The sequence below is a fragment of the Ischnura elegans genome, chromosome 6, assembly GCF_921293095.1.
Source record: "Ischnura elegans chromosome 6, ioIscEleg1.1, whole genome shotgun sequence".
NCBI classification, from domain to species: Eukaryota; Metazoa; Arthropoda; class Insecta; order Odonata; family Coenagrionidae; genus Ischnura; species Ischnura elegans.
In genome coordinates, this window is record NC_060251.1 from 92,826,015 (window position 1) to 92,852,885 (window position 26,871).

The 26,871-nt window shown below is 37.3% G+C and overlaps 1 protein-coding gene across 1 annotated transcript in view; it reads left to right on the top strand.

Moving 5' to 3' along the window:
- LOC124161188 (leucine-rich repeat serine/threonine-protein kinase 1) overlaps positions 1-25,958 on the top strand; it is a 348,442-nt gene extending 322,484 nt beyond the window's left edge. The window contains exons 25-42 of the mRNA XM_046537425.1: positions 87-246; positions 1,086-1,327; positions 2,028-2,188; positions 2,884-3,146; positions 4,113-4,339; positions 4,770-4,915; positions 6,055-6,271; positions 7,421-7,627; positions 8,437-8,688; positions 13,259-13,403; positions 13,621-13,730; positions 15,079-15,201; positions 15,345-15,588; positions 16,992-17,208; positions 19,701-19,943; positions 20,922-21,127; positions 22,808-22,941; positions 24,042-25,958. Coding sequence (XP_046393381.1) covers positions 87-246; positions 1,086-1,327; positions 2,028-2,188; positions 2,884-3,146; positions 4,113-4,339; positions 4,770-4,915; positions 6,055-6,271; positions 7,421-7,627; positions 8,437-8,688; positions 13,259-13,403; positions 13,621-13,730; positions 15,079-15,201; positions 15,345-15,588; positions 16,992-17,208; positions 19,701-19,943; positions 20,922-21,127; positions 22,808-22,941; positions 24,042-24,440 — 3,696 coding nt within the window. The 3' untranslated portion in view covers positions 24,441-25,958. The remainder of the gene's footprint in view (positions 1-86; positions 247-1,085; positions 1,328-2,027; positions 2,189-2,883; positions 3,147-4,112; positions 4,340-4,769; positions 4,916-6,054; positions 6,272-7,420; positions 7,628-8,436; positions 8,689-13,258; positions 13,404-13,620; positions 13,731-15,078; positions 15,202-15,344; positions 15,589-16,991; positions 17,209-19,700; positions 19,944-20,921; positions 21,128-22,807; positions 22,942-24,041) is intronic.
- Positions 25,959-26,871: the final 913 nt, after the last annotated feature.

Consider the following 26,871-nt stretch of genomic DNA (forward strand, 5'->3'; position numbering starts at 1 on the left):
AAGTACTCTTTGATACCACTCTCTGGCTTGATGGATGTATTAAAAATTTTCGTCTCATTTCCTTTTCAACCGAAAAACAACTGAAGATTCCAGTGAGAACGCGAGGCTGGACTGGAAGGCACAAAAAGATGCCCGTTTCAAGTGCTTCCACAATTGTTGGCAACTCTTCATTCTACACTCCCAATGAAAAGTTCAAAATGCAGAAACCAGTGCTTAAAGGATCACCTGGAGCAACTAAAATTAGTGGTTAGTCATTGCTCAATTTATAAAATTGTACGTACCAGAGCGCATGCCCACATATATTTAATCCACGTATGATTTTCAGATGTAACCCCTCACCGCTAAAACTTCCGATGTTTTAAAACTTGTGGTACGAGTTGCAATGAGAAATTATGTTTTACCAATTATAAAAAAACGATGACATTTTTAAAACTTTTTATTTGTATATGGTATTCACAAATGATTATTACTAATAGTACCCAATTTTCTCAGAGAGGTGGCGGAACACTGTTCCGGCCAAAATTATGCCCTGTGGTTATAGTATTTTATTTGATTGAAAGAATCAAGAATCTAAAATAAAAATATGTTTAAAAGTTATATTAATAATATTTTTTAATGCTCATATTCTGATTTCACTGTGCTATTCTCTGCACTTCCTTCAAGTCCTAGTCGACATCTATATTACTATGCTTAGTTGACAACTAAGTTAACCACCTATTCCAGTTGGCTAAAAGTTATATTGATACATAATGCTTCATTAATGCTGCTATATTTTCATTCCACTGTTTCTCTCTTCATAATCTATAATACTCACAGTCATTGTAGATCTAAAACCATTGTATTCACTCTTCACAGTAGGTGGTGACCTTTGCCTCTGTATTTTTATATGTTTCCATATGTGCCTGTGATTAAAATTTTTGGTGATATGAAGAGAAACAAATAATTAGCATTTTATTATAGGGAAATTAGCTTAGAATGAAAATTTCTGTGTCTGACTGAATTGGTGATCAAGAGGTATAATGTTATGAATGGCATTCCTTCCAATGAGTAGAATTTTATTAATGTTTCCATGCCAATACTTTCAGCTCCCTCAAGTGGGTCACTGTCAGAGTCGGAAGATGGTGGGGAAACGGAAGTGAGTGGCAAAGTTGTTAATGGCACCGGAAAGTGTGAATTGACACACAGGGGAGAGCCTGAGCTGTCAATTAGACGACTTCTTCTGATGTCATATTTCCCGAGTGGTTTCTGGTCAAGACTGACGACACGAATTTTAGCAGATGATGCCATTGTACAAGTTGTCCGTTCGTACTTCATCCTTCCCAAAGAGGTAAGTTGATTTATGGATTATTCTTATTTTTCTGTTTATTTTTTTAATTTTTGGATTTTTTCATGTGGATGATTATTATAATTTCTCCTTCTTTCATTCACATTGTATTATTGAAAACTAAATATGTACATGTGTACCTGAAAATTTTGTACAAGATTACAGCCGTACTGGCTTGCATATCACTTTTTTTTCACTTGGGCTCTGCATGCCCTGATATGCACGTTTCTTCTTTCCAGTGATCATGTGAGTTAGTATCTTTAATTTAATTCTTGTATCCTCATTCAAATCTTCTGTTGGTGAGTGGTGAGCTGCCCCAGTGCCATATATTGGTCACTCTTGTGCTCCCAAACAAACCTTAATAATCCCCTGCTAAAATCATGATAAATTTAAGCTTCCTGGTTGTGCATTTGATCAGTAATCAGAGGGTTCTGTACGTTTATGTTCCAGTGAGGCCACGTTTTTACCCTATGATTTCTGGCTTTTACCTCAGCACTGCAGCAGCACAATTGTTCATTTTCTGTCATATTTTATTATCCCTTTCTTTCCCCTTCTGTGAATTTATATGAATGTGTGTACATATTTTTATTATGTGAATGCTCTTAGCTAATGAAAATATTTTATATGTTCTTTATTTGAAGAAAATATAGGTGTAGAAAGTGGACAATTTTTTCATAGTGCATTGGTCTTCTTTGGTTTTCAGGTAACCCAAGACCCAAGACTGATTAATCTGTTGGATGTAAGAGCGGAATGGATTCTCTGGCAGACAGGAATGGAACTCCGCTATTTAGATACCACTCTCTTTCGAATGAAGGAAGTCCTCCCAACTCTCAAAAATAGCCCAGTTGACTACAGGCAGCTCAGGTATACATATTTGAAATGTCACTTTTGCTCGTAAAAACTTTCTCAAAATATTTTTAAGGTATTTCAATCGATGAACTTTATCATAAACAATTTCTGGAGCTACAATGTCACTCCTTGGAGTCAATGGCAGAGACAGTTTTTTTCTTAGACACAGTTACAATGTAGTCGATGAGACAACTGCACTAGGCTTATTTGAAAGGCACCCACCAAAAGAAATTTGAAAATGACTATAATGACTGAAAAATCATGCACTGATCAATTCCACAATATGAAAAATATGAGGGAAATGTTCATCATACTTGATGATCATAATTTTCTTGTGGGAAATATGGTGAAACTGTTTCATCATGATTGAAAAAAACTGCTGCCAATTACATGTTGTGAAAGATTTGTTTGAGTCAACATAAGAAAAACAATATCTTGTGTCTTTGATAGTTATGTTATTCACATTTTTATCTATTGATATATTATCTTATAAAAGTTTAAGTTTTATATTATTGAAACTTATCAAATTACTGATTAGATTTTGTCTTTTTTACCCTACTCCTGTGCTTCAAAATTAGACTATATATTTTCACAAAAAAAATGAAGCATGCTATAGGCTTTCTTTGATGATTGCACCGTTGAAGTTTTTTTTTTCCTAATTCAGGTACGAAACTATTCCTCCAATTTAATCTGCTATCATTTCTCTTCAGGTTTCGTCTGAAGCAGGAGGGTGTATGGTCTGATGTGGATTTGAACAACTCCTCCATACTTGAGATTTATTTTCCTGTCGACACTGTTGTGATAAAAAGACCTATTGTCGATGAGACTGTTGAAGGAGATGAAAAAGAATCTGAGGAACCAATCGGATACCAGGCAATTGTTTTGGATCCAAGTCCAGAATGCATTGCTAAACTCTTGGCTCTTGCTGTGGATCACATTGATATTCTACTTGAAGACTGGTACCCTACTCTAGGTAAAACTTTAGTACTTTTGCGTAATATTAACAGTGATGCTGTTATTAGTGTAGGAGATGTGATGTACGACTGGTATTCTGCAGGTCAGGGTGAATTAAGCTGGATTATTTTGTGAAATGCCCTGCCTACTCTTTTAGCAAATTGGACTTCTCTCTTTATTCCACAATAGTGCCTATTTCTAACATCTATTAATCCTTCAGCCTCCGTAATCTCTCCTACGTGATCAATTTCATTCATAAATAAGCCAGATAGAGTAGAAGCCCGGTTTAACGAGTGCTCATAATCCCTTGGAAATTACTCGCAATACTGAGCACTCGTTGTATCCGAGGGTGTTGAATAAAGCCACCAAAGTCTCATAATCATTCATATTTACAGTTTTCTTTTGTTTCCGTGGTATGTAACGAAGTTAAATAGCATATGAGTCATCATCAGTCGAAATCTAGTTGAGTATGTGACGCACATCTTGTATTTTTAGTTTAAGTAACAGATTAAGCAAAACATTATTGTTAATGCTTGCTCAGTGGTGCATCGCCCTCAAGAAATATCTGTCATAATAACGAACATACACGGTGGAAAGAACTTTTTGACCTTGCTAAAACTGATTTATTTTACATGTAAAACAGAGGCTGTTTGGCGGTACAAAGATTATCACTTGCTAAAAAACAAGATTCTCGAAAAATGCCATAGTTGCTAAACCAGGCTTCCACTGTAAAATGCCCTTTAAGCTAAATCAAAGGAATGCTTATTCAAATGATTTGAGTACTGTATTTTTGATGAGTTTCTACATGACAGATTTTTAATAACTGTATTTTACCAGCTTATTTATGCATTAATATATTTATTCTGACCATATCCTATGTTTTGTACATGCATAACTGACATAGCAACAAAGAATATCATTTTGCATTGCTGTAATCGTTTGACTTTTCCTCTCTCACATTTTTTCCTCCCTGTACGTTTTCCAGGCACAAGATTTGTTCACACTTCTGAAGGCCGCTTCCTAGTCACTCGCTTGGTTCCTTGCCCACGGTGCTTGAGCTCTTTACTACCTGGAGATTGGGCTTCCGATGGAACAGATAGTCTACATTCTAATGGCCAACTCCTCTCGAGACCCAACCATGGATCTTGGTCCAGCTCAGATGGAATCCGGGGAGACTGCTATAGTCCGAATATGTCTCACCATTTGTCTGATGTATGTCGAAGTTCTTTATTGGACCTTTTGTAATTTAGCATGACATGAGCTGTTCCTCAGCTATTTTCCTTGCTTCTTCTTTTCTGAAATTCAGTATTTACATATTTGGAAATTATCCAAGAATACCCTATGCATTCAGAATTCTGTACAGGGTGAAAGAGTACCCTTAGAAAAGGACAATTTACTGCATTAAACATTGAATAATGGTTATGATATCTTTCATGAATTTTCATTGTAATTTCTGATTAATTCTTTGATGTGATATGAAGGAAAAGTGGGATATAATATTTAATTTAATCCTTTTTCTCTTGTGTAAAAATTTTATGTTATTTCTCACAAGTCAAGAGGTTAGTTGAGTTCTTCAGGGAATATTATGTAGAATATATTTCTGCAGTTGAGACTCATCCATGAATATTATTTTTCAATGTAGCATGTCAACGCTGACCCAGCGTTGGAAGGCATCTCTGGTCCAAACCATCACTATGGCCACATGAGTCGTCAAAGGGTGCGGAAATCCCAAGAAAGTTGCACGTCTGATGGTGACAGTGGTGTTGGACCTGACAGTGCAGGATCTAGGTAAAACAGATTTTCCTTATCAATGGATATTTGTGTAGAATATGTATCATGTCAATTGAAATTTATACGGATGATTACTATTTGTACTACAAGAAATCAAATTTATGATACGTTCATTTTTCTCCTTTTTTGCTCGAAAACTTCCAGAGAAAAATCAATGGAAGGCTATCTTCAAGCACAAGTGACTTATTTTTTCCAAAATTTAATCCTTTAAATTTGGGATTAGAGCTCAATTGAGAGAGTCACAGTAAATTTGTGTGTAAGGTCACCAAAAATCTTCTCTCTATACATACATATTTGCTCGAAGCCTTTCCTTCATTCTCTTTGAAACTCTGTTTTTGTGTGGTTTATGAGACCTTAAGAATAAATCATTTTTCAAATAAACAGCCTCTAGGTTAAGTGCGGGTACTTCCCAACTTACAACCGTCTGACTTAAAGTCATTGGATGTAACGACCAAAATTGTTTTTTAAAAGAACTTTAGAAAAATCCCCAAAATTTCTTCTCCATCATAGGTTTGCTCTTTTCTAAAGTATGTAGTGAGTTTGCTTAATATATAACCATTAATAAATACCATATGCATTTTTTGTTTTGTGGATAGTAATTTTCACAATTTTGTTTTGATTTATTAGTGATATTGCTCATGCAATATTTACATTAAAGGATTATGTGTAAAATGTATGTGTATTTCACAGAGTGGTAAAATCTATGTCAGTGGCACAGCAACTACTAGATTTTGGCCTGTAATTGATTCAATTGGTGCGCAGTTTACTCAAAAGTCATTTCTGAATGGCAAGAAATCTTAATGCCTCTATGCATGGTGAATGATCATGCTGAATGATCATGCGAATGAAATCATTTGCCATGTATAACAGAAAAATTTGCGAATGAACTGTCATGCGCATGATCATTCAGTGAAAATTTGAACATGTTCTATTTTGCTCGCATGATCCTGTGAATGGTCATGTGATCATTCAGCATGATCATTTGCATGATCATTCGCATGATCATTCACATGATCATTCACCGTGTATAGTGGACTTCACTGACAACCAATTTTTCAAAAATGATCCTTGTCTTAAGTTGGTGAGTACTTGTATTCTGGCTTTTAATTTTGTATTTATCATTTCCTCTGCTCTAGTCGAAACCCATCTGTTGAGGGTCACCCTGGTCTCGGCAGAGAGGGAGAGGAGGAAGACGTGGATGAGCAGGGTCCAGTGGTGGCGGAGGAGGCCGAACCAGAGCCTCGTTTTGGCTGGATGGTGGAAGAGTGCATCCTCGCGGCGTATGATAGACCTCAGGCACTGAACTGCCCAACGCATGGGGACCTTCAATTGGCTCAAATAGCACCAGACACTGTAAGCATTGGCCGTGGCTCACTTATGTCTGTTATCGTGGATGACTCACTCACTCAGTGATCCAACCTGAAAGTTCGTTTGGATAGTTGAGGGTAGAGCTCACCCAGAGGCAGATTTAAGGTGGAAACAGGAGTCTTGACCCTTCCCCCCAAATTTTATCAAAAATTTAAAAAATTTATTTGTTTAATATTTTTTTAATATCCTATGAGGTCTAGAATTGTTCAATTTCATCTTTTTTTAAGAATAAAAATGAAATTTTAGGCTTCAAAATACCTGAAAACAATGGGTACATTTAAAAAATTTATTAGGGAGAACTAAATAGGAACTCAGAAAATCCATACTCCACGGACATATTTCAATTAAAAAGAAGTTGCTGGATCACAGTTACATTGCTTTCCTCCAGAAAAAAAGCCTGGATTATTTATTCCATAATTTGGCTTTTTGTCAAAATTATTTTCTTTCTTTAATGTCTATGATGGGATATATAATTTTCTTATCATATGTATGTCTTATTATAGGTGTTACATTTGACATGACTTTGGAGTAATTGTAGTTTTTAAAAATGTGGTTGGTGTATCATAGTATCCAATTTTAACCCTTAGAATGCGGGAATGTTTTTATATGCTTTACATGCTGACTGCAGCAGTGGCGCAGCGAAGGGGGGATTTTAGGGGACAAAACCCCTCCCAGAACTCAGAAAGTTTTTAAAATTTAATCACTTTTACATAATTGGATAAATATTACTTATAGAATAGTGTAAGGATTAATAAAATAGCCCTCAGAAAGCCATAAAACTCACCATTTTGAACCATTTATCTCAAAAATTTTTTTGGGGGAGGGAACCCCTACTTTCCATATTCCATACCCCCCAGTATTAGTTGCTCCTAAAACCCCCCCTCCCCCCCAGCCATAATTCATAGCTGTGCGCCTGGACTGCAGCATTTACCAAAAATTATTATTTCTACCGGGATATCTTGCACTTGGGCACTTTCCCTTACCATAAGGATCGCTTAGGGTTTTAATTCTACCAGACCAGCCCTCGTGGCAGGGGGTGCCTCCTACACAGGGGGTCTATTCTGCACTGGCTGGCAGCTAAAGTCGTGAACTCCTGCCGCTCAAGGGTTAAAAGACATTTGCTCTTTTTCTAAGGTGTTCTTGGACCTGGGTGATCGTTACCTCATCCGTCCTGAGAACATTCGGAGGGGAGCTTTGCTTGGACGCGGTGCCTTTGGCTTCGTTTTCCGTGGCACCTGCCGTCTCCGAGGTCCCAACACATGGGGTGATGTCGCAATGAAGATGCTGCAGCCCGTGCAACCTGGTGTCACTGCTCGGCCATCTGCACTCATCGCTTACAAGGTGAGGGGCAAGCTGATTTCCTTGAGCTATTGATTTTAGTTTGTATTCTAAAAAAAATGCATTTATAGTTGAAAGCAAGCTCCTGTCTCTTGGCACTGCAAAGTCTTCTTTGAGGGGTTTTAATTCTTAGGGAGTGTTTTATGTTTTATAAGCTAACTAAAAATGGTTAAAAGTTACTCTTATCGTCTACTGGTTACTTCCAATGGAGATGGGTAATTTTGGAACCCAGCATTTCTCTGGAAACATTTTGCTATCTATGGATAAGTTTTCCTTCCTTATTCTGTCTGCTATTAATTTTTCAAATAAAGTATCTGTTTTGTGTGGCCTTGCTCCAAAAATTGTTTTCAACTTATGTATTTAAAGCTTTTTTTTGCCTGCTATCCCATGTATCGTTGCCAATATTATTTTCAGGAAAGCTCAGATATTGGTAAAATCATTTACTTAGTAGTATCAATGGCATAAGCACTTTTCATTCCATGAATTAAAACTGTGGAATGTATTTAAGTGCAATGCTTTCTCTAAGGACATGCTGAATGATTTACATTTCATTCAGAACTCTAAAAATGTGGTTTTTACCTGTGGAATATTTTGAATCCCTGGTGTCATTTTGATTCCCGAAAAAGTTGGCTAACCTAATTCAAAAATCAAGACAGTGTGTTGATCACTGTAAAGTGGTCCTGATAAGATAACTGCCTTTTTAAATTAAACCTTTGACTATGCAAATTAATTATATTGATAGACATTGATGGATTGATTTGATTCAGTGATGGCGAAAGGTCTATTTCATGTTGTTCACTTTGTTCCCGCAGGCTGCGCAAGGGAAGTGGGAGAGGGACCCACTACAGTATGCATGCAAGGCTTATTGCACAGCACGGCAGGAGCTGAATATCCTGCTGTCCCTCCACCACGCAAACATAGTTCCTCTTGTCGGAGTTTGCACTAGACCCCTGGCACTGGTGCTTGACCTCGCTCCCCAAGGGGCCCTCGACACCACCCTGCGGCACTACAGGAGATCTGGTGCTCGACTGACACCACATGTTCTTCAAGCCATCATCCTTCAGGTAGTAGACATTACATTTTCACCTTGTAACTTGCTCATTTTGAATTTCATGCTGAAGAAAAATTTTAATTCCTGTACGAAAAATTGAGACTATCACTTGTTATTGACAAGAACTAAGGGCAAGTTGCATGATCTTTCTGAAACACATAGAGTGGTGAAGGTGCATCAAACTGTATAATTGTCTATCAGATAACTTGATAAACATTTGCTTGATAGTGAAATATAAAATGAAACTCAGCTAGTAGGTGCCTATTGAGTTACGTATTGTATAGTATTGATGAATACATATATCATCTTTTACAAGGAGTGCACTTTGGAGATATAATATTTTTCTGAATGTTTTCAAAATGAATTGCAACATTACAGATGGCCTTATAAGCTGACGTACCTAATGCACGATTCACTATCGGTCATCAGTTTGGCGATATGCTAGTACAGGCGGTCCTCGACTTTCGTACACTCGACTTTCGTACAATTCGCACTTTCGTACGCTCAAAATTGACACATTTTACTCGACTTTCGTACGCTAAATTCGGACTTTCGGACGTTGGTCTGTAATTTTTTAAAAATTCCCGCGATGTTTATTGCGCATCCCAACATTCAATTGTTTCAAATGGCAGTTTCGGCAGTATATGTGAACAATACGAACATATATAATGAAGGGAATTGTTGGTAATTGACTCTAATCTAGGTGATTTATTTGGGAGAGAGACTGCCTGCTATAGGATCCTTTATCAAGAGAAGAAGAAAGCCTTCATTGAAGATATTTTTCAAAAGAAGTTGACGAGACATCATCGAATAGCTTTCAATAAAACTAGTAAGACCTTCTTTCTAATTGTGTTTTTTCTTTTGAGTGCTGTTTAATTCATATAAACCTTCAGCAACGATATTGCACGAAATATCACCCGAAGTCCGTTTGTCTTTTTTGAATAACATGCGGAATATACGCGATCACGAACGTCACCTGCCAAATATCGAATTTTGGTGTAAAAATTAAAAGGTATTCAGAGTGCGGGTTCAACAAATACATTTTGTTATGCTTCTTGATATGTCCTTTTATTTATAGTGGATGTAATAAGTGGAATGTCAACTTAAACGCCAAGAGGAAGTTTCACTCGATAGCCAACGGAGTTCTTGTTTTTTAAACTTTTATTTGCATTTTCTGCGTATTTTCGAAAGAAATTAGATGATTTGAGGAGTTTTATTAACATAATATTAAAATTAAGTCAATTGAAATGAATTCCGTGAAAAAAAAGGTTTCAGTACGTATATTCCGCTCTTTTGGAACGTAACCCCTAATTAGTATGGAAGTCAATGGTTCGACTTTCGTACATTCGACTTTCGTACAAGTTTTCGGGAACGCATTGTGTACGAAAGTCGGGGACCGCCTGTAGTCATAATTAGGGACATGCAAAAGTCGCAAATGCGATAACGCGAATTTTAACGCGAATTCCGGGATTTTCTTGCGAAATACGCGATTTCCGGGGTTTTCCCGCGAATACGCGAATTTCGTGTTAATTGCGATTTTCTCCAATTCATGGGCGATTTTCACTAACTCAGACGCGATTTTCACCATTTTTTTCTTCTGCTCATGCTCCTCCCACGAAATTATTTTTCGAGACGTACATTTAAGCCGTAATTTTTTCACTGCATTGGCCGCTTTCCGACGCGACGAATTTTCAGGGGCCGCCGTTCACGGCACAGCGCCGTGAGATGTCTCGTTTGAAAGTGGCCTGAATTTCACGGAACCGTGCCGTGAACGGCGGCCGGCGAAAAGTCGTCGCGTTTGAAAGTAGCCTCAAGGTAGCACGATGTGTATTTCACGGCATAAACGGCGCACCGCCGGGCCGGATGGAGCCTTGCCTTGCTGACCGTCAACAACGCCGTGCCGTCAACTGCGCGATTCGACTCGCTTGAAGACATGCATTGAGACCAATGGTTATTTGAATGCACAGTTCCGTGCCGTTGACGACGGCCGGAGCAAAGCAAAAGTCTGAAAGCGGCAAAAAGTGGCTGTGCGCCGTCTATTCCGTGAAATACACACGGAGCTACATTGTGGCAGCTTTGTGCCAAAACGACTTATCGCCGGCCGCCGTTCCCTGCACAGCGCCGTAAAATTCAGGCCACTTTCCGACAAGACGACTCTGGATTTTACGGCGCTGTGGCGGGAACGGCGGCCCGCGGAAATTAGTCGCGTCTGTGAGCGGCCAATGCCGTGAAAAAATTACGGCTTAAATTTACGCATCGAAAAACAATTTCATGCAGAGCAGAAGGAAAAAACGATGAAATTCGCCCATGAATTGGAGAAAATTCATGGTTTCCACAAAGAAACACCCTCGAGGAAATAAGGCGACTTGTTTGTCCGGAGGATGTCTAAACAGAATTCACGATGTCTACAAAGTAGCAAAAATGCCATGGGAATCTGATGGTTGATTAATAAAATTACTGGAGGGTTCAAACTATCCAAATGCTCACATTCTATAAAGAGTTAACCCTTTCGCTACTAATGACGAAAATATGCGGCAGGACGTTTCTTGCCCCGGGAGACGAAAGGCGAAAATTTTCGTCCGAGATATTCCTACGCAGGCCTAATGCCGAAAATACGTTTCCTTGCTCTCCTACTTTTATGACATTCGTGGGTTCGCAAAGTCTTAGTTTCGGGACCCAACACAGGCCAACACCATGGACTGGCAAAATCTGTAACTTCCAAAATCCGGAAGCATGAACCTAGACCCTCGTCTCTTATTACCCCTCTTTGTGGCAAGGGACCACAGTCATACAATTGTTCATTCAGTTAGTTTGCGAAATAAATATATGGTTCTTTCTCAAAAAATATAAACGAAGAATTGAATTCTTTGTCTTTTGGCAGCGTTTACAAATTTTTAAATGAAATTCTACCATAAATATTAACTTATATCTCGATTTCAGTATAAAATCAACATGGAAATTGTTAAGGCATTAAATTCGTTAATGCTGACGGTAGAGCTTCATTCAAAATTTTAAAATTCTCAGAATAAATCGAGGAATTCAATTGAAAGTCTGCAATTTACGTGCAAGCAACAATCATCCATATAGCTATCCACATAAACAAAGCATGAGTTGGCAGCAAACCAATGCTGCTGGTAGGGTTGTAAACCACGAAAGGAGGGAGACCAACTACCCTCAGAGTCCAAGGTAATGCAAAATGCCCACTAGGAAGGATCAGAAAAGGCTGGTGTTGAGAGTGTTTGATTATCTGCAAGACCTTTCTTAACAGATGTCCAACATAAATGCTCCATACAGAGGGGACCGAAGAGTCTCATGGAGCGCAGTCCCGCATTCATGTTAAGGAGAGTACTCCACCATTTAGAAAGAGTTAAGGAAGTTAAAAATGAGCCTCGAGAAAATTCATAAAGAGTACTTTTTTTTAGATAAAACCACTTATTACACCTGCAAAACATGAAAACCCCTAAAGCAGCTGCTGTAAAGTCAATACCTATGCAGATGGCTGAAAAAGCGTCAACCAAACTTAGTTCTCTTATGGTAGAAGACCTAAGCAGAAAAATAGGTATTTGAAAAGATCTCAGTTTTTGATCCCCAAGAAGTTCTGTCTACAGACATGAACCCTGACTTAAAAAACAAAAAAATCATGGCCTGGAATCAATGGAGACAGAGAAGTTGATGTTGGGGTTGGGAGAATTACAGAAACTACTACAAAAGCAAAATTCCCGCGGTTCAGTGGATGTAATTAAAGCAATCCAGGAGCTCAAATGTCTGAGACATCGTTTGCATCTAAGTGCCTTTAAGCAATTTGGATCCCTTCTGCAAACATGGACTGAGAAAGATTTCTTTCCTGCTATAGCACTGTGTTAACAGATAAGAGAACAAATGTAAAAGATGACAACTTGATCACAATAGGAATATTTCATTTGAAATTACAGACATTTAAAAGTAATTTCTCTCTATGTAAGCTAGATATATGTATACGCGAAGGATAAATATGTAAAATAGGTTAATTCAGTCAATACTCCATGTACATTATTGCTTTAATTATTCCCGATCAATAATATCCTAAATTTAAGGCAATGGGTGGGCCACTGCCCTCAATCAACATAAATTACTTTGCCGTTAAAATAACACTGATTTCAGGGCAAAATAACATCGCTTTTGTAGAAAAATAACACCACTTTTGGCTATAAAATAACCCCACCTTTTGCATGTCCCTAGTCATAATTCGTTACACTTTCCATCAAGTAACATTTTCAAACGCGTGCCTCCGAAGGAAAATATGTACCCATGTAATACAGTAATGTGGCTAATATTCATCATATTAAGCAATTATCATGGGCTGAAGGCCCAAATTGTGATCTTAATGCTGCACTCCCAGTTGCATCGGCCTACTCAAGGCTTCGAATTTGAAATTTTGGTTATGTTTTAATTTTTTGATTGGGAATAAATGCTTTTATCTCTGAAAGTTGTATACATATTTGTAAATAAGGGACTGACTGTATACAGTACCAAGTGTAAATATATAATATATCTCTTGTAAATACAGTAATTATAAGATACATTACTATCCTCTTTTCTTGTAGGTGGCTAAGGCCATAGAATATTTGCACCAGCAGCACATAATCTATCGAGATCTGAAATCTGAAAATGTTCTGGTTTGGCACTTACCATCACCATTCCAATGTGATCCAGCGACTGATCGGGTACATGTTAAACTTGCTGATTATGGTAAGTATGCTATTTGTGAATCTCATACCAGTGAATCGATCAATAGAATTTATAACTTTGGAGTACTGTCCAACAAAATTATCCTTGTTCGCCATCATACCACTTTTGCACTTGAAGGCTTGCTTCCCAATTTAATATATATACATGCTACATTGACTTTCTCAAGGCTTTCATGATCAAAGTTATCACTAAAATCATTGATGGCTTCCATTTGCAGGTATCAGTAGGTTAACATTACCCTCTGGGACAAAAGGATTTGGGGGCACTGAAGGTTTCATGGCACCGGAAATCATGCGGTACAATGGAGAAGAAGAATACACTGAGAAAGTGAGTTTCAGCTTTCCCACCCTTGTTTCTGTGTTAAAAGTATGATAAATATTTTAGAAATCGGTGGTGTTAGTTTGGTACATATTTTAGATTTATTGCTTATATCGTTGGAATAAAATTTGAAATTTACAGCTTTTTGTGAAAGATGATGTTGTGGATTCTGTGTTGTTAGTCGGAAAGTAAAACATCATGCACGATTTATATAAGTTATACTCCAATTGGTTTCAATGTTTGGTGGAACCTCAGTTATACACACTCTGGATCCAAAGAAAAAATGCTGTGCAATTGAGAGCGTCTTACTAGTGAGAAGCTGAACAAGTTCTAGACATTTTTCTAGTGTAAGCATACAACATTCCGGCCATCCCCCTCAAAAATAACCTGAGAGGTATTAGGATTAGTTCTGAACATTGGATAGAGTGCTTGGGTGCCCCCTTTTGCTTGGTGCAGCCACCATAATTTACCAAGATAAGCTCAAATGACAAACGATTTAGGTAATAGGGATTTAGAAATAAGTGTTGTAAAAACAAAAAATAATTATATAAAAACATTCACTGTTCCCTACAATACTTCCTATTTTGCTGTCTTGTACAGTACTAACTGATAAATATTATTTATTTAAAAAAGCAAATTAAACAAAATAAGTATAGTTTCAAGGCTTCTTAGGCATAAATGTGGGGAATAAACCTTATCTTATGCTTATTGGTAAAACAAATGTGTTCTATCCTTAATTAGTAAATCTATAATGAGTGAACTCCTTAAATATGCCTGTGGTATATTCTAGGATGGTTTCTACTATTACCTATCCCAATAAACCTGCAGGTTGAATCACTGAGTGAGTGATTATTGGGGTCAATTTGGGGTTGTCAGTTTTGGATTCTCTTTTCGGGAGGAGTCATTTTGGGGAGGTTCACTTAAAAAATAGAAAACACTGGATTACATTAAAACAAAGGCTGGGGTAGGCTGCTTTAATTAGCCTTGTTTGAAGACCATTGGCTCGAAACGAGACTTGAGACAGTTCAGTGTAGACCTACTCCATCGGGCACACATCATCTCTGTCAGTAGGTTAGCAGCACCATGCAACTAAGATCGATTTATGTGTTATGAGATTAGCATTATTAGGGTTTTTGCATTATAGTACACCTGGGAAAGTTGTACTGCCAAAGTTCTCATAATTGAGAGTGACTCGCCATGCTGGGTAAAGCCACTGTCATTGTACAACTGAGAGAGACGTAAAACTGAAGGTTTTTCAACTGAGGTTCCGCTGTGCTTGCTTTGGGATTGTATCTCTTACTAGTTTCCATCATGTATCAGTGTTCAGTTGATATATATATTTTTTTTTGTTTTACAGGTGGATTGCTTTTCATTTGGAATGTTCATCTATGAGCTGCTCACCCTGCACCAGCCATTTGAAGGTCATGAATCAGTCAAAGAATGCATTTTGGAAGGTGGACGTCCCCCTCTAACTCATAGAGTAAGTCAATTTTTAATTAACTCGTGGGTTGGGAAAGTTTTTGATGACATTTTTGGAAAAAAAGGGGAGACAATATTCAGATAAATATGGTAGTAATTATGCCTTAAGGGATTAATCATTATAATTATCTTTATGTTTGACAGGAAACTCAGCAGCCCAGCTACATAATGGATCTGATGGCTCTCTGCTGGGCACAGCAGCCTCGTGATCGGCCATCCGCTAGTCAGCTTGTGTCAATAGCCTCAGCTCCTGAATTCACTCACCTCTACGATGTTCTCCCCCTGGAATCTGCTGGTGGCCCTGTTCTGTGTGCATGTCCTGCACCACCTTCAGCCCTTCCCATGCTCCATGCCATACCATCCCCGCACATCACGCAGTCCCAAACTGGTTGGTGCATAATAATAATAACGTTTCATTGGTCAAAAGTATTCAGTAAATACACAGGCCTCATCAGAAGAAAATCAGTTGTACATAAATACGTGGGTGTACCCAGTGAGGGGCAAGGGGGGGCAGGTGCCCCCCCCCCCTTGAAGCAAAAATTGCAAGTCTTCAAGCAAAATCAGTACTGAATTGAAATGAAAGCATTCAACAAATTTTCTTTGAACCCACGAAAAATGATATGTTTTAGTATAAGATAAGTAACTAAAATAAAACTATTTTTTCAAGGAAATAATCTCATAAACTAATGTCACAACTTGGTTTGCCCCCCCTAGTTATGATACTGGGTACGCCCTTACATAAATATACAAGAAAAGGTAAAAAAAACAATCGCAGCATTAAAGCTGAATATGTATTAGAATATAATATTGTAAGTGTTATGAGTAAAAATAATCAATAAATTATCACTAATTACTTTTAAGGGAAATCTCCAGGCACTTCTATCAGTGGTATAGCCAGAATTTTGTTTGGGGGATGGAGGGGGTCCAAAACGAGGGGAGAAAAATATTGCCACTTGTAAATCCCCGCACTGCTAAGGAGTTGCACTGACAAACAAAGGAAGAGTGAAAAAGTTAGAGATATGTTACATTGCAAAAATAATTTGTAATGGCAGTTTCAAATTTACATTAAAGCTTAACTAATCACAGTACTCCATGTATTAATTGAATAAAACTTATTAACATCAGACAATAAATGTCCGAAAAATACTAGGCTCGCATGAAGAAAAAAAGGAAGGAAGGAAAAAATATGTATTTATATTCTTGCTAAACAGTATAAAAACAGAATATAAAATTAATAAACACACCTAGTTAAGTTCCAGATAGTAAATACATATGATTTTTAAAATAAAACTCAAATAAAATTTGACATTCTCACTCATACATTGAGAGAAATAAAAATAATAGTATACAATACAGGGGGAAATGAATGGAAATTGGCTTACCTTAAGATAAAAGAAAAAAAAATTTCCCGATCCTCCCAGGAAAGATTGCTTGAAACAGTCTTCACAAATGCACTGCTAGATCCCTGCTGAGCAACTTAGGGGTGCAAATAGTAATAATAGAAATTAACCGAGCTCTTACAGAGGGCTGGAACCCTCGGGTACGCATGACGTGATATCACGTCATGCCGCACTCAAGGTGTCATTAATTCCTCTTCTCTCCATTGGTAATTTGTTATACAAATATGGAGCCACAGTTTTTGGTTCTTGGGAGGCTGGTTTAATGTGGGTATAATGGTGATGTAGGTCATCATGGTTCCTGGTGCTCTTTACTTGGGGAGACTGGCTGGGGTAGTTCAAATTTGATAAACAAAACTTAATTGTTAATATTTTCTTGTTCTTATCCCTCTAGGCATTCCAATAACTGGCGATGAAGGGGTATCTTACGCTGAGCTCTGGCTAGGTCGTGGAGCTGGTCGAGTGGACCTTCTCGTCGCGAGTGGAGAGGGCCGTGGATTGGTGCAGTATTGCACCCTCCCGTCCCCCCCCTGTTCAGTGCCCACGGCTGCCTGTCCCATTGGGCCATGCATTTGGCTTGGCGATGCCAATGGACATGTACATGGTGTCCTGTAAGTATATTTTCAGCATACATTTCCAGTAATAAATAAATACATATCCAGTCAGGTATCCAATAAACTTAGGATACTATCCTGTGATAGCCACCTCATTATGGGATCATTTAATATTTTTTCACTTACCCTTGTACTCGCAGCTCATACTTGGAAAATACACATTTAACATAAATGTTTGTTCACATAACCTGATAATATCTGCACTGATTTTTTCCTAATGTAGAATTGAGCTGAAATTTTCTGGAATATGTTGATGGTTCATTGAACTTCATCTAACAGGGTAACTTTTATGTATAGATAAGTTTCTATCATCTCAAAGTGTTAGTTAGATACAGAATTGAAATAACTTAACAACTGTTCCTGTCGCCTTAAATTTCTTCCCAATGAGCTATATTTAGTCAAAAATTCTCATGTTTAGGACTGGATAGCTCTGTAGAACACATCAATTCCCCTAGAAAACCTGGAACTCTCTTGGAATTTTCCAATTTTGAAGCCAGGGACATCTTACTTTTAAAAAATTTGTTTTGTAATAGTTTTCCATCATAGACAGCATGTATTGAGGTGAAAAAGCAAAACAATCGTACTTACTGTGTGGATAAATCAATGTGGATAAATCAATATGTGCATATTTTTAAGTTTTGAGCCGACCACAGCACCTTCTATGGGTAACTATTGTGATTCATCATCAATAATGTACAGCATTCATTTGCTATTTTCTGAAAACTTAGTATGGTGTAGGTTCATTATATTACGATTCCTTATACATATTAGTTTTTTTGTCAATTAATTTGGTAACTAACTTGCCACATTCATCAAATACTCAGTTATCCATGGTTTTTATTATCTTGACCCAGCCTTAGGGCTGGTCAACAGTGTAAGCAGATATAAGCTGTAATCCATGAGATGTATACCTTAAGAAATTGCTTGTCTCTTGTGGGAGATGTAAGCTGTGAGAAAAAAATTTCAAAATCAAGGTGCAGACAGAAACTGTTAAAAACACAGCAAGAAACAAGTGACATTTTACGCAGTTTTACTGAAAAAGGTTTGACGTCACAAGTCCACACTGTGACAATTGTGGCAGAGGCCGTGTTTACTAAGTCACTTTTGGTGTGAACGTCAACACCTTGTCCGGTGAAGCCCATCCAAAAGTTTGCTCTGGGAAACTGGCTTGGTGGTGCAACTGGCTAACACACCTGACTGGTAATTGAGAGATCTGGGTTCGAATCCCAGCTAAGTCAAATATTTTTTCATAGCAAACTTCATCCTTTGGTGCTGATGAAAGGATCATACCCAGGATCAAAACTAGAAGGAGGCTCGATCAAGTTGTAACGCAGAAATGGTTATGAAACCAAAATTTCAAGAAAATTATAACAGCGCTTTAGGTGCTTTTAAAATGATTTGCTCAAAAAATATTTTATTTTAATTATATGTTTTATACCAATATTGTTGTTCTTGGATTTAAAGAAAAATTTGTTCAAAAATTTTGCTTTGAACTAAATTTACTTTTGCTTCTGGAGGGGGGGGCAGCTGCCCCCTACTGGGTACGCCCATGTGCTGATTAACTCTTTTCGGGAAATCAGTCGGGTGCTGCCAATATTTCGATTGCCTTCTCTGCCGGGTTTATATATGTATATGTAAATATATACCCGGCACCAACCAGGTCTATCATTGGCCCTGATGACGACGGTAGAGAAGGCTTTCGAAACATTGGCAGCAATCTCCATCATGACCTGGCTGAATCCCGAGAAGAGTTCATCAGCAAGACTTGCCGGGAAAGTACCAAATCCTTCTTCATCCTCTGGCGTTAGAAACTATTTTGTTCCGATATCAAGTCTGGCAGTTGAAACTTTTGTTTGCATTGTTTTTTCACATATCACTGAATTTTGTGGAGCTACTATTTCTAAATGTATTCCTCTAATCCCTCAGTGCACTTATTGAATGCTATGTGAAACTTTGTTCCTAATTTTTCAATCTTATTTAGCACATCGAGTGATACAATACAATTGTTGTTGGTGTTACGCACTCAGAATGTTGATATTTTTTTCTTTGTTCTCCTATGGTAGTTAATATTCAAATGCTAAATTCATCAATATAATAAGCAAAATTTTTCTCAATGAAGCATAAACATAATATTCATGTGGATATTTCTTTGTTTACATTATACACGCCATGCCTCTCCCATAGTTTCGATTTCTCGGCTGTGGTCAACTGAATTATTACTGCCCACTTCCAGTTTGGCAAGACACTACTTTGGCAGCAGTTTTGCTCAAGATGTGCACCAATTGGCAAGCCATTAGGACGAACATCTGCCATCTTTATTATTGCCTATGTCCATAGCAATTTAGCTCCCTTACATCTAATAGCTTATGTCTGATTGTGGACCAGCCCTTACATCCATTAGCATGGATAGTCATGAGCTGATTTTATGTACATCAAGAGCTACAGTTTGATTGCAGCATGCAATTTTATGAATACTGTTGATTTTTCAGGGCTTCTGACTGCAGCACGGTGTTCTCATACACCCTTGGAAGTGGTTGCGTGAGGTCCATTGTGGAACTCCAAGGTCTTGGTCGTGTGGTGGTGGGAATGTCTGATGGCAGTGTGTTCCTGGTCCGTAGCGACTCCTTGCCTTCTTCTCCGACACGAGGAGAAGGCTCGTTTGTCATTGCCCGTCTCCACTCTGGGGCCTCTGCACTCCACACCCTCGTTGCCGTGGGCTCCGACCATACCAAGTACGTTTTATTTTGATGACCAATACCTCTTGTTTCTGTTTAATAAATTTAAACACTTTTCATTTCCTGTACTTCTTTCCAATAGTCTTTTGGGTCATGAGAAACCAGGTTTATATTTCAGCATATTCAAAAGCATTTATCGTTGATAATATTTTGAATTTAAAATTTTGTGTACTGATGTTTAGTTTTTGTATTTGCTAAATAGATATTAATAGCAGTATTATCAAACAGCTCTGTCATCAGCCTGTTACTAGATTTTCTTATTTAACTTATGCTAGATATGTTGTTGCTGTGGCTCAGCGATGGGGGGGATTTTGGGGGATAAACCCTACCCTCCCCAGAGCTCAGAGAAATTTTGAAATTTAATCCGTTTTACTTAATTGGATTTATATTACTTTTAGAAGTGTGCAAGGATTAATAAAATACCCCTCATAAAGCCTTAAAAATCACTATTTTGAGCTATTTATCTTAAAAATTTTCTGGGGGAGGGCCCCCGCACCTCTTACTTACCTTGGTGGGTATTCTATAACCCCCAGACTCTATAACCCAGTGTTAGTTGCGTTTAAAACCCCTCCTAGCCTTAATTCCTAGCTGCGCCTCTGTGTTGTTGATATTTTTATTTACTGATGCAATACATATTAGTTGAGCATGGCATCTAGATGTGAAATATATCAACTTCATGAATGAATTTATATTGATGTTTTGGAGATATTTTAGCAATACATATAAATCATCATGAGATCAGATGAGACATTAAGATGAAGTAATAAATTTAAACTTTGAATATGTCAGGTGCATTCTAACTCCAATTGTTTTTTAATTTTTTAAAATTTTATTGGTAATTTTGTTGTAACTTTGGATGACATTAATATAGCCAGATTTGGTTTCATTAATATTTTTAGAATTTATAGTCATTGTATTTGCTGTGAATTTATTTTTTAATATGTTTATATGTGGTAAATTTCTCTCCTTCTTCAGGGAATGTGAGTTGTGGTGTGGTGAATCCAAGGGAAACATATCGATATACACTATCCGAGATGGAATGGTGACTTCACAGGAGACCGTCAACCACTGTGAACCTATTATCGAACGCTTAGAAGTTTTGCATTTGGTGTCTGCCTCATCTCCTGCCACTGACTCAGAGAGTGGTGAAGAATCTTCTGTCTGGTCGTATGTGTATCCTGGTGAGTTGATCTTTTTACTTGGACACGAAGTATGATGTTAATACTAATAAAAATTATATAGTTACATATTAAATACAAATAGTACAGAGATTTATGCCACTTTTTCAAATGTAAACATATATATGATGCCATGTCAACAGGGCATTTTTAATGATTGTTGAAACAATTCAGAAGTTTAAAAAAGACAAGCAAAGGCACAGAAACTCATTGACTCCATAAGATATCTTATTTCATAGGAAAACCAACAGTTTTTTTTTAAATGCAGTAGTCTCCAAGTCTCCAATTCAAAGATGATATCATACTTAATGTCAGGTAGTTATTTGTTTAACATCATATAGCCTATATGGATTTAGATCCAAGGACAGTGCTCCAAGTCCTTATTCATGGTTAGTGGATATCTCTACATCTCCTTCCTTCTCAGCCGCCAGCTGATTTGTCGAGATTGTTACTTTCTGTCTAGACCCAGGTGGTTGATGCTTTTTTGCTGGGAATCAACCAAAATTTTTTTGATGATATGTATATTCTACAGAATTGTGCCACCCCCATTGTGTAGAATTTTCTCTTCCACGTGCTGATTGTTGTATTGTCCATTTTTTTGGTGAAATGTTACCTCATGTTCACAACATTCAGTTGATTATTTTTTCCGTTTAAAAGATATCTATTGCTAATAATGATAATGTTATGGGGGACTGGAATGTCTCAGTTGGGAGGGGAGGTTGGAAACAAAATGCGAGAATTAGCATTATGAACAGGGGAGATAAAGTTGTAGAACTTCGGAAGAGAAAAAATATATTCGTCAGAAACTTAGTGTTCAACCGTCATAAAGGACAGAGGTACATTTGGAAGATTCCTGGGGATATGAGGAGATTTCAGATAGACTACATCATGGTAATACAGAGGTTTAGGAATAGTGTGAAAAACTTGCCCATCCCTATAGCAGATGCAGATTCAGATCAAGACATACATAACTGTTTTTGGTTATAAATTGCTTGGTTCTTATGAAGTGCAGCCTACGAATCAAAAGAATTAGGAAAACCAGAAAGGCAAGGTAGTGGAACTTAGAAGCTCTGAATGGGACTTATGGGAAGAGAATACCAGCAACTAGTGGAAAATAGTATCCAGGAGATTGGAGATGGGCAGACTACAGAGGATGAGTGGGATAATTTTAAAAGGGGAATAGTCATAGTGGTAGAGAATTCAATTTGGTTACATTGACAATAGAAAGATTAGGAAACCATGTATAAGAGAGGAAATGATAAAAGAAATGTAGGAGAGAAGGAAGTAGAAGAATGGGGACACAGCAGGGCAAAAAATTTATAGGGAAATAAATAATTAATTATGGCAAGAAATGAAGAGGGCGAGGGAGGCTTGGTAGGAAAGACAGTGTGAGGAAATGTATGAGTTTTTAGAAGGAAAGAGAGGTAGGTGCAATGGAAATGGCTAAGGCTTTGTAAAATGAACCCCAGAAAATGCTGCTATAGGGTATGTGAGAGAAAAATTCTCCGCGGTAGTGTGCATAGTAATAAATGCATATGAAAATGATCATCTGCATCTATGCTGGAAGGGTATCTGGAATTTTGATGATATTTATTGGAATAGTGTTTTTTTATCTATGTAACACCTACATTTTATTTTTTGTTCTATGTAACGCCTACTTTTATTTTTTGTTTGATACCACAGGTTGTGTTGTTTACCACTGGGAAGCAAAGACAAGAACTATTCTCAACCGTCTGGACTGCTCCAAGCTTGTTCCTTGTTCTGAAAGCCTCAAGTCCATCAGTATTGAAGAGCACCTGAGTCCTGGAAGATGCCAGGTACCTACTATAGATGTTCTCTATTTAGGACTGAACCCAGTGTGTGATTCTGTTCTTATAGAAATATAATTTTTGAATCAGCAATGATTATTGGGAGTTAGATATGCTGGAGAAATCATTGAGAGAAAGGACCTGTTACATATTTCTTCTATTGGACTCAACTCAAAATTTGAATCAAGTCCAATTTATTATTATCAAAGAATTTATTGCAATATTAAGAATAAAAATTAATTTTTATAATGGTGCGATCATTAAAAACATGATGTAGGACAAGACATACAAAAATATAAAATAACATAAGCAATTTATAAAATCAATCATTAATGAATTCACTGACACTGGCATACCTACATTTTGTCTAGTAGAAGATTGAGAAAAATAGCTATTTCCAATGCATTTCATATTATATGTTAAGGTGTTGAAAAGCTTGCAACCCATAGAATTTGGCCTATGTGGGGCTGTTGTTGTATGCACAAAAGGCACACATTAGTCTTTGGCACTCTATTCGTGTTGTAAGTCTATTATTGAAGAAATTATGGAAATTAACTGTAATAATGGCTGTTAACCAACATTTATATTCATGATGATATGATCTATGAAACTTATAACTTTTCTATGCTCTTCCAAGAAATTGCTTTTATCTATAAATGAAAATATTGAGAAGTAATAGATCGCTAAGCTCTGATAATTGCACTGTGGATATTTTAGATGCTGTCAGTCATCTTATGTTATGGTTTCTTAAAAAAATTGTTTGGCATAATTGTCATAATGAATTATCACCTTGAATTCTTGTAATTAGTCTGTTATATCTGAGTGCGATTATTTACTTTTTGTTGAAAATATTGTTTTGCTGATTTTTTTTTCATGCTCTTGGTGATCTGCACTGGCTGCATTTGTCTGCAATTCTAATTATTTACTTATTTATTTATATTTATCTACCAATGCTGGAAATGTAGAAAGCTGTACATTTATTTTCTCACGGGCCCCAGTGCCTAAGAAAATAAGCGACATTATTATTATTATTATCTTCTCCCTTCAAACTTAAATGAACATCATGTTTAATGTGGGGCACAGTGAGTATATGCTGATTATTTTTACAGGTCACGAGTATGGCTGTCATCGGCAGTGGAGAGTTGTACATAGGGACCACATGGGGCTGTGTAGTCATTGCCGAGAGACGCTCCATGCGCCCAATCACAGTCTTCCGTCCATACGAAGAGGAGGTGAGGGTAATAGTGGAGCTGAACCCTTGGCCTTCGTTGCAGTCCATCCAATCCCCTGCTTCCTCCAATTCATCCTCATCCAACCAGACACCGGAGCGGTGTCCTTTGGTGGCCACTGTTGGTAGGGGCTACAGGAGCCTAATGGCTCGATACACTGACTTTGCTCTGCCCGCAACTCCTGATGACGGTGCGCAGGATGACCGTGGAGATGGTTCGAAGAGGTGTTCGTCGTACGTTTTGCTGTGGGCAGCTGGAGAACAGTGGGCTCCCATCTGAGATTGATGAGGGAGTCTAAAGTGGAATTCCTTGAGCCGGTCGTTCTTCCACTAAAAGATGAGCTACTTGTCATGATCATCGTAAGTTGTCATAATCATCCTCATCATGCAAAAATATCAGGATAAATAATACATCTCCGTCTGATAGTTGTGTTGCCTGATATTTTTTTGACCCAATCAAGGCAACGGCCTCAGTTTTTAGGTGCAAAAGCAAGAGAATTTCCATCACTCTTGCCATGTTGAACCTCTTGCCTATGTTCACACCAATTAGCTGACACTCAAACCAGTGGCAGTTTGTTCTTCCAGTGCCTCCATGCTTTAGAGGAGCAGATTTTAAGGTTAATAGTGCAACTTTTGTTGCATTTTGATGTATTTCAGTGTTTCAATTAATCCCTATGTATTGAAAACAAAAGAATATTATTGATTATGTAGTGAAGAGAGAAAAAAGGAAAAGGATTTCACTAAAAAAATAGTTTTTGTTTTGTAAAGGGTCCACAGAGAAAAAAGAATTGTGATGTAGTCCTTAGAAAGTCTTCGGCTAGCGTAATGTGTTATTAATATTTTTTTTACTAAGTTGACTCAAGAGTAAAACTAAAAAAAAAACTACTTTTGACTCACATGCATAATGGTAAGCTAATAGAGCCAATATTTTGCTTCTGCTGTACATATTATTAAATGTGTGGATGATATGGTTACCTTTGAGGGCCAATAGTGATGAATCTAGCTTGTCAAAAAATATAATTTTTGTGAGTGAATCTTAATGTTACAGGATCTAGTGAGGAGATGGCACTTATTTTATATCCTGCCATCCAAAACGTACATGTCATGGAAATCTACCAGTTGTTGTGTCGTGTTAATGTTTGCCTTGTTGGACTTGCAGTTAAATACTTCTGATCCTGTTGTGTAGAGAATGTCTGGTAGGCTTTGTGTTTATAAACCTTGTGAGGAAATTGTCATTCCTCTCTATATGATCTCGTATTTCACTCACTGTCTAATTTTAACCATGTGCTGATTTTTTTATGCCACTTTGTCAGGCAACTTGTCAGAGTGTTCTTTCTTATTTATTGCTGTATGCTGAAACTCAATTGTCCATATGTTCCTAAGTGATTTCATACTGGCATATCCTGAAGTGTGTTCACGTGGTCATAGCATTGCAATGCACCTGATGTTCAAATGACATTTTCTCGTATTGGGTGTGATTGTTATATACATATATATAAGTATCACTGTGATCATTCGGTAATATACCTATGTTTTGTACTTGGTTTATAAGGCTGTGCATTAACGAGCAGCTGAACATCAGTATTCCAGTTGACGCATTTTTGTTTTTTAATGTATTGCGTATCGTGTCATGAACCCTATTTTGCAGACCCTCTATCAAATAAGGCAGAAGAAAAGGCAGAATTAATGCCTTACCAAATGATATTAAAATGCCACTGCAATTGTGATAAATATAAGGGAGAATGTTATGAGGAATCTCTCAAAAATTTTATTTAATAAAAAGATATACCTAAAAGGATATTATTTTTTTATTAAAACTCTCTCGTAGGTAATGTGACCACATCCAACTTTTAGCGGGACAGTCATGATTTTTAACAATTTACTTTGCATCACTTGGGGTTTTAAGAGGGTCTTGATTTTTAGAAAGAATATATGACAACCATGCACAACGGCGCAAGAACAGGAAGGGAACACACATTTTTCGGCTTCTATGTAGCCATTTCACCAGGATATGAGTTTTATATTATTTTTGTTAATTCGATAATGTTAAACTTTAAGAATAGAAATAAATGTTGAGAGCTGATTACTAGGAACTGTTTATAAAAGTTCCCCTTGTTCAGTTGCTATAATTAGACCACCATTGTTTGAACTTAATGAACAGTGGCATTTTTTCACATTAGCAATGACGAAAACATTTTGTGGCTGTTAAATGAAAAATAAGGCGTTGCTGTTGTTGTTGCTTACGAATGCTATGGAAAGAAAACCTTGTACACTTCAACAGATTTTTTATTGCAACATGTTTCGCTAGTGATCTAGCATTATTTGGAACATTTTTGTAAAGAAATTACTCACATACAAAAATTGAAAAAGAGGGGAATTTTAGAGAGAAGGATCAGGGACTAAAGAGTTTGTTGGTCATTGCGAAGGGACGCGTTGACCTACACAAAATAACCATCAATGAGATATCTAATAAATATCTGCATATAGATAAATAGTTATCAAATAGAGATCTACTGTATCTATTTGAGATGTGCGAATAGTATCCCTGAATACTCGAATACTAGAAAGTATTCAATATTCAAGATCTCGAATAATTAAGCTAAAGGTATGCTCTCGAATACCTCAAATACTTTGAATTTTGCGCCATACACTGTCGCACGCACGTCGTTGGTAGTTGACACGGAAAAATGTAGAGAACTCTAGTCGTTTAG